The sequence below is a fragment of the Pelophylax lessonae genome (assembly GCF_965119305.1).
Source record: "Pelophylax lessonae genome assembly, chromosome: 6".
NCBI classification, from domain to species: Eukaryota; Metazoa; Chordata; class Amphibia; order Anura; family Ranidae; genus Pelophylax; species Pelophylax lessonae.
Genome location: NC_138773.1, coordinates 233,373,526 through 233,385,757, shown reverse-complemented (window position 1 = coordinate 233,385,757; position 12,232 = coordinate 233,373,526). Strand labels below are relative to the sequence as shown.

At 42.3% G+C, this 12,232-nt stretch overlaps 1 protein-coding gene across 1 annotated transcript in view; it reads left to right on the top strand.

Annotated features, from left to right (window-relative positions):
- The window catches only part of ZNF804A (zinc finger protein 804A), a 247,070-nt gene that overhangs the window by 209,816 nt on the left and 25,022 nt on the right, over positions 1-12,232 (top strand). Inside the window, exon 3 of the mRNA XM_082261348.1 lies at positions 8,733-8,863. Within this exon, the coding sequence (XP_082117474.1) occupies positions 8,733-8,863 (131 nt within the window). The remainder of the gene's footprint in view (positions 1-8,732; positions 8,864-12,232) is intronic.

The following is a 12,232-nucleotide window of genomic DNA, read 5'->3' as shown; positions in this document are numbered from 1 at the left end:
CGCTCCAGTGAGTGAATTAAGGACGGTACGTTGTCCTTGTAACGGGGATCCAGCAGCGTGGCCACCCAGTAATCAGCACAAGTTAGAATGTGGGCAACTCGGCGGTCGTTGTGGAGACACTGCAGCATGTAATCGCTCATGTGTGCCAGGCTGCCCAGAGGCAACGAAAGGCTGTCCTCTGTGGGAGGTGTATCGTCCGTGTCCTCTGTATCCCCCCAGCCACGCACCAGTGATGGCCATGAGCTGGCCTGGGTGCCACCCTGCTGTGAACATGGTTCCATCTCCTCCTCCACCTCCTCCTCCTCCTCATCCTCCTCATCCTCCAGAACTGTGCCCCTGCTGGACAATTGCGTCCCTGGCGTTTGCGTGTGCAGGAACCCACCCTCGGAGCCCCTTGCGAATGACTGCCCTGAAAGCCTTGGAAATGTTACCTCTTCATCCTCCTCCTCCTCCTCATCCTGTGCCACATCCTCTTCCATCATCGCCCGAATTGTTTTTTCAAGGAGGCATAGAAGTGGGATAGTTAAGCTGAGAACGGCGTCATTGCCACTGGCCATGTTGGTGGAGTACTCAAAACAGCGCAACAAGGCACACAGGTCTCGCATGGAGGCCCAGTTAAATTAAATAGCGGAATAGAAAATATGATCCAAAAAAAGTGTATGTATATCACACGTACACAACCACACTGGGCCCCAATTACTATTGTTTGTACCCCTAAAAGGCTAGATGAGGAGTAGGGGGAGTATGGAACAGGCAGCACCCTCAAACCTTCAGAAGTATGAGATGAACCCCAACAACTTGGAAAGGTGGATCTCTCTCACACGTACCGACACAGACTATCCCGCAATTCAATTGATCCTCAAAGGTTTTTATTGAATAGCGGAATAGGAAATATGATCAAAAAAAGTGTATGTATCTCGCACGTACACAACCACACTAGGCCCCAATTACTATTGTTTGTACCCCTAAAAGGCTAGATGAGGAGTAGGGGGGGTATGGAACAGGCAGCACCCTCAAACCTTCAGAAGTATGAGATGAACCCCAACAACTTGGAAAGGTGGATCTCTCTCACACGTACCGACACAGACTATCCCCCAATTTAACTGATCCCCAAAGGTTTTTGATTAAATAGCGGAATAGAAAATATGATCCAAAAAAAGTGTATGTATATCACACGTACACAACCACACTAGGCCCCAATTACTATTGTTTGTACCCCTAAAAGGCTAGATGAGGAGTAGGGGGGGTATGGAACAGGCAGCACCCTCAAACCTTCAGAAGTATGAGATGAACCCCAACAACTTGGAAAGGTGGATCTCTCTCACACGTACCGACACAGACTATCCCCCAATTTAACTGATCCCCAAAGGTTTTTGATTAAATAGCGGAATAGAAAATATGATCCCAAAAAAGTGTATGTATATCACACGTACACAACCACACTGGGCCCCAATTACTATTGTTTGTACCCCTAAAAGGCTAGATGAGGAGTAGGGGGAGTATGGAACAGGCAGCACCCTCAAACCTTCAGAAGTATGAGATGAACCCCAACAACTTGGAAAGGTGGATCTCTCTCACACGTACCAACACAGACTATCCCCCAATTTAACTGATCCCCAAAGGTTTTTGATTAAATAGCGGAATAGAAAATATGATTCAAAAAAAGTGTATGTATATCACACGTACACAACCACACTAGGCCCCAATTACTATTGTTTGTACCCCTAAAAGGCTAGATGAGGAGTAGGGGGAGTATGGAACAGGCAGCACCCTCAAACCTTCAGAAGTATGAGATGAACCCCAACAACTTGGAAAGGTGGATCTCTCTCACACGTACCGACACAGACTATCCCGCAATTCAATTGATCCTCAAAGGTTTTTATTGAATAGCGGAATAGGAAATATGATCAAAAAAAGTGTATGTATCTCGCACGTACACAACCACACTAGGCCCCAATTACTATTGTTTGTACCCCTAAAAGGCTAGATGAGGAGTAGGGGGAGTATGGAACAGGCAGCACCCTCAAACCTTCAGAAGTATGAGATGAACCCCAACAACTTGGAAAGGTGGATCTCTCTCACACGTACCGACACAGACTATCCCCCAATTTAACTGATCCCCAAAGGTTTTTGATTAAATAGCGGAATAGAAAATATGATCCAAAAAAAGTGTATGTATATCACACGTACACAACCACACTAGGCCCCAATTACTATTGTTTGTACCCCTAAAAGGCTAGATGAGGAGTAGGGGGGGTATGGAACAGGCAGCACCCTCAAACCTTCAGAAGTATGAGATGAACCCCAACAACTTGGAAAGGTGGATCTCTCTCACACGTACCAACACAGACTATCCCCCAATTTAACTGATCCCCAAAGGTTTTTGATTAAATAGCGGAATAGAAAATATGATCCCAAAAAAGTGTATGTATATCACACGTACACAACCACACTAGGCCCCAATTACTATTGTTTGTACCCCTAAAAGGCTAGGAGTAGGGGGAGTATGGAACAGGCAGCACCCTCAAACCTTCAGAAGTATGAGATGAACCCCAACAACTTGGAAAGGTGGATCTCTCTCGCACGTACCAACACAGACTATCCCCCAATTTAACTGATCCCCAAAGGTTTTTGATTAAATAGCGGAATAGAAAATATGATCCAAAAAAAGTGTATGTATATCACACGTACACAACCACACTAGGCCCCAATTACTATTGTTTGTACCCCTAAAAGGCTAGATGAGGAGTAGGGGGAGTATGGAACAGGCAGCACCCTCAAACCTTCAGAAGTATGAGATGAACCCCAACAACTTGGAAAGGTGGATCTCTCTCACACGTACCGACACAGACTATCCCGCAATTCAATTGATCCTCAAAGGTTTTTATTGAATAGCGGAATAGGAAATATGATCAAAAAAAGTGTATGTATCTCGCACGTACACAACCACACTAGGCCCCAATTACTATTGTTTGTACCCCTAAAAGGCTAGATGAGGAGTAGGGGGGGTATGGAACAGGCAGCACCCTCAAACCTTCAGAAGTATGAGATGAACCCCAACAACTTGGAAAGGTGGATCTCTCTCACACGTACCGACACAGACTATCCCCCAATTTAACTGATCCCCAAAGGTTTTTGATTAAATAACGGAATAGAAAATATGATCCCAAAAAAGTGTATGTATATCACACGTACACAACCACACTGGGCCCCAATTACTATTGTTTGTACCCCTAAAAGGCTAGATGAGGAGTAGGGGGAGTATGGAACAGGCAGCACCCTCAAACCTTCAGAAGTATGAGATGAACCCCAACAACTTGGAAAGGTGGATCTCTCTCACACGTACCAACACAGACTATCCCCCAATTTAACTGATCCCCAAAGGTTTTTGATTAAATAGCGGAATAGAAAATATGATCCAAAAAAAGTGTATGTATATCACACGTACACAACCACACTAGGCCCCAATTACTATTGTTTGTACCCCTAAAAGGCTAGATGAGGAGTAGGGGGAGTATGGAACAGGCAGCACCCTCAAACCTTCAGAAGTATGAGATGAACCCCAACAACTTGGAAAGGTGGATCTCTCTCACACGTACCGACACAGACTATCCCGCAATTCAATTGATCCTCAAAGGTTTTTATTGAATAGCGGAATAGGAAATATGATCAAAAAAAGTGTATGTATATCACACGTACACAACCACACTAGGCCCCAATTACTATTGTTTGTACCCCTAAAAGGCTAGATGAGGAGTAGGGGGGGTATGGAACAGGCAGCACCCTCAAACCTTCAGAAGTATGAGATGAACCCCAACAACTTGGAAAGGTGGATCTCTCTCACACGTACCGACACAGACTATCCCCCAATTTAACTGATCCCCAAAGGTTTTTGATTAAATAGCGGAATAGAAAATATGATCCCAAAAAAGTGTATGTATATCACACGTACACAACCACACTGGGCCCCAATTACTATTGTTTGTACCCCTAAAAGGCTAGATGAGGTATAGGGGGAGTATGGAACAGGCAGCACCCTCAAACCTTCAGAAGTATGAGATGAACCCCAACAACTTGGAAAGGTGGATCTCTCTCACACGTACCGACACAGACTATCCCGCAATTCAATTGATCCTCAAAGGTTTTTATTGAATAGCGGAATAGGAAATATGATCAAAAAAAGTGTATGTATCTCGCACGTACACAACCACACTAGGCCCCAATTACTATTGTTTGTACCCCTAAAAGGCTAGATGAGGAGTAGGGGGGGTATGGAACAGGCAGCACCCTCAAACCTTCAGAAGTATGAGATGAACCCCAACAACTTGGAAAGGTGGATCTCTCTCACACGTACCGACACAGACTATCCCCCAATTTAACTGATCCCCAAAGGTTTTTGATTAAATAGCGGAATAGAAAATATGATCCCAAAAAAGTGTATGTATATCACACGTACACAACCACACTGGGCCCCAATTACTATTGTTTGTACCCCTAAAAGGCTAGATGAGGAGTAGGGGGAGTATGGAACAGGCAGCACCCTCAAACCTTCAGAAGTATGAGATGAACCCCAACAACTTGGAAAGGTGGATCTCTCTCACACGTACCAACACAGACTATCCCCCAATTTAACTGATCCCCAAAGGTTTTTGATTAAATAGCGGAATAGAAAATATGATCCAAAAAAAGTGTATGTATATCACACGTACACAACCACACTAGGCCCCAATTACTATTGTTTGTACCCCTAAAAGGCTAGATGAGGAGTAGGGGGAGTATGGAACAGGCAGCACCCTCAAACCTTCAGAAGTATGAGATGAACCCCAACAACTTGGAAAGGTGGATCTCTCTCACACGTACCGACACAGACTATCCCGCAATTCAATTGATCCTCAAAGGTTTTTATTGAATAGCGGAATAGGAAATATGATCAAAAAAAGTGTATGTATCTCGCACGTACACAACCACACTAGGCCCCAATTACTATTGTTTGTACCCCTAAAAGGCTAGATGAGGAGTAGGGGGGGTATGGAACAGGCAGCACCCTCAAACCTTCAGAAGTATGAGATGAACCCCAACAACTTGGAAAGGTGGATCTCTCTCACACGTACCAACACAGACTATCCCCCAATTTAACTGATCCCCAAAGGTTTTTGATTAAATAGCGGAATAGAAAATATGATCCCAAAAAAGTGTATGTATATCACACGTACACAACCACACTAGGCCCCAATTACTATTGTTTGTACCCCTAAAAGGCTAGGAGTAGGGGGAGTATGGAACAGGCAGCACCCTCAAACCTTCAGAAGTATGAGATGAACCCCAACAACTTGGAAAGGTGGATCTCTCTCACACGTACCAACACAGACTATCCCCCAATTTAACTGATCCCCAAAGGTTTTTGATTAAATAGCGGAATTGAAAATATGATCCCAAAAAAGTGTATGTATATCACACGTACACAACCACACTAGGCCCCAATTACTATTGTTTGTACCCCTAAAAGGCTAGGAGTAGGGGGAGTATGGAACAGGCAGCACCCTCAAACCTTCAGAAGTATGAGATGAACCCCAACAACTTGGAAAGGTGGATCTCTCTCACACGTACCAACACAGACTATCCCCCAATTTAACTGATCCCCAAAGGTTTTTGATTAAATAGCGGAATAGAAAATATGATCCCAAAAAAGTGTATGTATATCACACGTACACAACCACACTAGGCCCCAATTACTATTGTTTGTACCCCTAAAAGGCTAGAAGTAGGGGGAGTATGGAACAGGCAGCACCCTCAAACCTTCAGAAGTATGAGATGAACCCCAACAACTTGGAAAGGTGGATCTCTCTCACACGTACCAACACAGACTATCCCCCAATTTAACTGATCCCCAAAGGTTTTTGATTAAATAGCGGAATAGAAAATATGATCCCAAAAAAGTGTATGTATATCACACGTACACAACCACACTAGGCCCCAATTACTATTGTTTGTACCCCTAAAAGGCTAGGAGTAGGGGGGAGTATGGAACAGGCAGCACCCTCAAACCTTCAGAAGTATGAGATGAACCCCAACAACTTGGAAAGGTGGATCTCTCTCACACGTACCAACACAGACTATCCTCCAATTTAACTGATCCCCAAAGGTTTTTGATTAAATAGCGGAATAGAAAATATGATCCCAAAAAAGTGTATGTATATCACACGTACACAACCACACTAGGCCCCAATTACTATTGTTTGTACCCCTAAAAGGCTAGGAGTAGGGGGAGTATGGAACAGGCAGCACCCTCAAACCTTCAGAAGTATGAGATGAACCCCAACAACTTGGAAAGGTGGATCTCTCTCACACGTACCAACACAGACTATCCCCCAATTTAACTGATCCCCAAAGGTTTTTGATTAAATAGCGGAATAGAAAATATGATCCCAAAAAAGTGTATGTATATCACACGTACACAACCACACTAGGCCCCAATTACTATTGTTTGTACCCCTAAAAGGCTAGGAGTAGGGGGAGTATGGAACAGGCAGCACCCTCAAACCTTCAGAAGTATGAGATGAACCCCAACAACTTGGAAAGGTGGATCTCTCTCACACGTACCAACACAGACTATCCCCCAATTTAACTGATCCCCAAAGGTTTTTGATTAAATAGCGGAATAGAAAATATGATCCCAAAAAAGTGTATGTATATCACACGTACACAACCACACTAGGCCCCAATTACTATTGTTTGTACCCCTAAAAGGCTAGATGAGGAGTAGGGGGAGTATGGAACAGGCAGCACCCTCAAACCTTCAGAAGTATGAGATTGTGTTCACTGTACCCCACAAAGATTGAGTTCACTGCACCCCACAATGATTGTGTTCACTGCACCCCACAAAGATTGTGTTCACTGCACCTCACAAAGATTGTGTTCACTGTACCCCCCAAAGATTGTGTTCACTGCACCCCACAAAGATTCTGTTCACTGTACCCCACAAAGATTGTGTTCACTGCACCCCAAAAAGATTGTGTTCACTGCACCCCAAAAAGGATGTTGTTCACTGCACCCCAAAAAGGATGTTGTTCACTCCACCCCAAAAAGATTGTGTTCACTGCACCCCACAAAGATTGTGTTCACTGCACCCCAAAAAGATTGTGTTCACTGCACCCCAAAAATGATTTTGTTCACTGCACCCCAAAAAGGATTTTGTTCACTGCACCCCAAAAAGGATGTTGTTCACTCCACCCCAAAAAGATTGTGTTCACTGCACCCCAAAAAGATTGTGTTCACTGCACCCCACAAAGGATTTTGTTCACTGCACCCCAAAAAGATTGTGTTCACTGCACCCCAAAAAGGATGTTGTTCACTGCACCCCAAAAAGGATTTTGTTCACTGCACCCCAAAAAGATTGTGTTCACTGCACCCCACAAAGGATTTTGTTCACTGCACCCCACAAAGATTGTGTTCACTGCACACCAAAAAGGATTGTGTTCACTGCACCCCAAAAAGATTTTGTTCACTGCACCCCAAAAAGATTGTGTTCACTGCAGCCCAAAAAGATTGTGTTCACTGCAGCCCAAAAAGATTGTGTTCACTGCAGCCCAAAAAGATTGTGTTCACTGCAGCTCACACACAGAAAAATGGATGTGGATCACTGACACCTGCCTATCTCCAATCCCACACCACACAGCAATATCGATTGTAGTTTGTAGAACACAGTTTCCCTAAAATTCAGCAGACTCTGTCCCTAACAGGATTGAGAAGAGATCGTAGATCAGGATTGAGTGCAGACCCCACCCCCCACACAGCAATATCGATTGTAGTTTGTAGAAGACACTGACCCTATAATTCAGCAGACTCTATCCCTAAAATGCCTACAACTCGCCCTGCCTAAACACTCCGACCTGTCCCTCAATTCTATCCGGACACAAATGGTTTTTTCCTGCCTATCTTTCCCTAATCAGCAGCCAGCACGTTGATGTGTGCTCTGTCCCTGAATCTAAGCAGCATAATGACGCCGCTGCGGCTGCCTCGAACTTATAAAGACTTGGTCACATGCTTCAGACGGCCAATCACAGCTACTGAGACATTTGCAGGCATGGCTGGGATGGCTTAAGGCACACCAGTTAAACGATTGTTGATTGGCTGTTGAAAGCCCGCCATGAAAAGAGCGCCAAAGCATGCAAAACCCGGAAATAAAACGACCGAACACGGATTTTTACCCGAACATACAGTAAAGTGTCCGTGTCCGTGTTCGGGTACAAAAAATCCAATTATTCGGTACGAACACGAATAATACAGTCCGTGTTCGCTCAACACTAAGCCTGGCTAAATTAAATATCATTTATAAAATTCCTAACTGCATGGTCCTATTACAAACCATATTGGGAGGTATTTGTTGTTCATCTTAAGGATAAAGTTATCAGGGTAATCTACCATCAAGAATTCGGATTGTTTTTCATTGTTGAAAGAAACTCTATGTGGTATCCATGTAGTTAATTGAAAGCGTGTTTACAGTGATTAAAATGGATGGAAAAACCACAAAAAGGCTGCTTGGTATACTGTACACTGCATTGGTTGAGCTCTTAAAATGATACAGTGTTGTGTAATGGATCTTTTTCTCTTAAAGTTGCTGGAATATAACCAGCTTATATGCATAGGTCTTTTAACGTATTTTTTTGGAAAAAAAAACGAAACACAAAATAAAACACTGCTATATCTTTTCTGATTATCTTCTTTCTCAACAGAGACTGAAAGAACTCAAACAAAGGGAATTCTCTCGAAATGTTGCATCAAAATTAAGGCGAAATGAACGAAAACAAAAGAAATATCTTCAGAGGCTCCACAGACTGGAAGATCATAAGAGACAAACAAACTGGTATGTAACCAGGGCTAAAATTCTCAATTCCAAATAAATGAGTTGCCCTTACTGGGGGCTGGAGGCATGTCATGAAATGAGCTGCATGAATCAGCTCCATGGGCTCCAAAAACCCAGAATTGTGAAAAGGTTGCAAAACTCAGGCATGGTTGCCATCACTTATTTCTACAAATGTATGCCAAAAAAATAGAGACAGCTCAAACTGAAATAGACATACCACAATAACAGCAATCAACAGGACAAAATTGAAATATTATTAGAATAAATTCAAAATTTTAGTTATAGTTTTATTTGTATTAGCAATGCATCCCTATGCATTGCCCATACAGATTAAAGCAACAGGTTCAATTCAATGGCAGACATCTGCTTACGGTACATTAAACCTCCCTTTGCTTCCTTGCTGTTCTGTATGAATCGTGGGAAAGAAGAGAAATAGCTGGTATTCACACACATGGTGATTATATAAGTTATTCTTCCTATGTAATAATGTTTGTGATTGGCACCCAGGGTCGCTGATAGGGGGGGACCAATCCTCCTGTAGGGGGCCCAGGCACACAGGGGGGCCCCAACAGCACAGGGAATCAGTGTGGTCGGGCAGAGGGGAAATTACAGAAGGAAGCCACTGTGCAGCTCTCTGCAGCAGCTGAAAGCCAGTTTCTCCCCTACCCCCTCCCCCCTTGCCAGCTTTCAGCTGCTGCCGGGAGAGACAATGACACAGGGCATCATTCCTGTAATTGCTTCTCCATCACCGATCCCCCTCCCTATTCTGCTTGCTTCTGATCCCCCCCCCGCTCCATATGTGCCCACTTTTCACTGTGTCCCCCCTCCCAGCACTGCAGGCTTCCCTGTCCTGTAAAAAAAAAAAAAACTAACTGAAAAAAATAATAATAATTAAACATTGTAATAAATAATTAAAAAAATGTAAAATAAAATATTTGTAAACATTTTAAACATTTAAAAAAAATTATACATTTTTTTTTTTCAATGTAAAAAACATTTAGAAATGGGCTAATTCACACATGTTCTGCTTGTGTTCACTAATAATGATTTTAGTGTATTTTTAATGAAAATATTGTCTTGATAAATTTGGGGGGGTGAGGGGGGGCTGCCAGGTAGGCTGTACAGGGCCCTGTGATTTCTAACAGCAGTTCTGATGGCACCCACTGCCTGCCAGGGCTCAGCCCTATGTAAGTCCCAATTTCCTCTGTTCACTTTCAGTGATCTCTGGAGTGAAAAGAAGGTAAGAATAAGAAGTTGGTGGGGTTGCCTTGAAAATTATCATGCAAATAGCCAAGAGAAATGCAGCCTGCAAAAAACACCAAAATGTATATTTATACAATATACATAACAACATCAAATATGCAGAGATGTATAGTAACGAAGTAGAACTACTTAAGTACTGTACTAAAGTACCGAAATGCGGTATCTGTACTTTCCTAGAGTAGAATTTTTTTCTCCTACTTCTACTTTTACTTCACTACATTTTTTCGATGATTTCGATACTTCTACTCCGATATTATTTTTTTGTGCTGCATAGTTACTCGTTACTTTTAAAAAAATTACCACTGCCAGAACAGTAGATGGCAGGTTGCATAAATTTAAAAAAAATGTGTATAATGTAATTTGTAAATCAGCGCATACGAAAATAAAGGCTGTGTATAATAAAAGCTGCTATATCAAATCTTTACAATAAAAAGAAAATATGAAACAAACAAATAAATGGTGCTACAGCGCTTAAAGTGCATCAAGAAACTACTAACAAACACAGGTTAATCATTTGAATAAATCATTTGAAATAATAAAAAACAATATGATGTTCAAACTTTTGACTTCTTTCTTTAATAACTACATAACACAGTACTTCTACTTCTACTTTCAGTACTTGAGTAGAAATTTTTTTTCAAAACTACTGGTACTTTTTACTTTTAGTACTTAAGTAGCAAATTTTTTGAAAAACTACTTGCAATACTTAAGTAAAAAAAAATGTTGAATACTTTAGTACTTCTACTTAAGTAACTTTTTCTGCGAGCACTTCCACTTCTACTCAAGTCACTTTTTGATCGAGCACTTGTACTTTTACTCAAGTAGAAATTTTGAGTACTTTATACAAGTCTGCAAATATGTGCTTATTGAAACTACACACATAAACAGTTTTCTGGGTGCCTGGAACACTGCTTAAATAGGTTGAACAAACAGAAGTGTTTGGTAGGAGACTACAGTATAAATATACAAGTCTTCATCTAATTAATGTGACAAGCACATTGTAGAACATTCAAAGGCAGAAAAAATACTTTTTTTTGTTTATGGACTTCTAAAATGGCAAAAAATAGATTCTCAAAAAAAAAAAAAAAAAGGAAAGAGGAGAGGAAGGGATTAAAAAAAATAAATAAATAAGTTAAAAGTGACTCTGTTGCCAAAAAAAAAAAAAGATATATATTGTAACGATTCGGGGCGAATCGGGGCTCCAATCAGCAGCACTCCGCAGCACTGCTCCATCTACCGAAGGAGACAAAGGACAGAGTGGTTCAGCAGTGGGCACATTGCCCATATCTCTTTGGTTTAAACTAAACTGTGGTAATACATTTTTAACCATAACAGGTTTCAATACCCCACCCTCACCACTGTGAGCTTCATTCAATACATCAATCTTTCCATTTTCAGTGACAGACTGCATTAACCCATTCCCACCATGAGCATTTTCACACATTTCAGTTTTGGCATTTAACAGCTTCCTATTACCAGGTTCAATTCAATACCCTCTTGTCCATCAGAGCAGCACCATAGTTGTCCCGGGCAACCTCTGGCTCCAACACACAGAGCTCTCTGGAGGTTTCTAGGGACACCTCTGTTGCACCTGTCATGGTTGATTGGGGCAATGGTACACATTTCTCAGAGGTCACCCTGACATATCTGGCTGAAATACCACATTACCACCACTGTGCACTGACAATGCTTCCTTACCTTTTTAGGTAATGCAGCCTGCTGTGGTTTCAGCAGGCTGCATTAACCCCTTATTTAACTTAGCATTTTTACCCTCATTAGAAAACAGAACATATATTTATTTTCATCCCTGGTCTTCCTGCTACACAGCATACTGCCTGAAGACCAGTCCTTATCAGACCTCAGTCTTGTGGTGGGTTGAGTATTAACCCGTGCTTCCCCATTATGCAGGGTACTACACAGCAGCAAGTCTCTCTTGGCAGAGGATCTCCCCACCGGACTTGCCACCACTTCATCGGTATATGACAAATATTCAATCTCTTTCACACAAGAAACAGGATCAGTCTTACCATTCCAGGCAGCGTGTTTTGCACTTTGCATGTGTCCTTGCAGGAACCATCCCTCTGCGGCCCTTTTCCTGGTGTATTT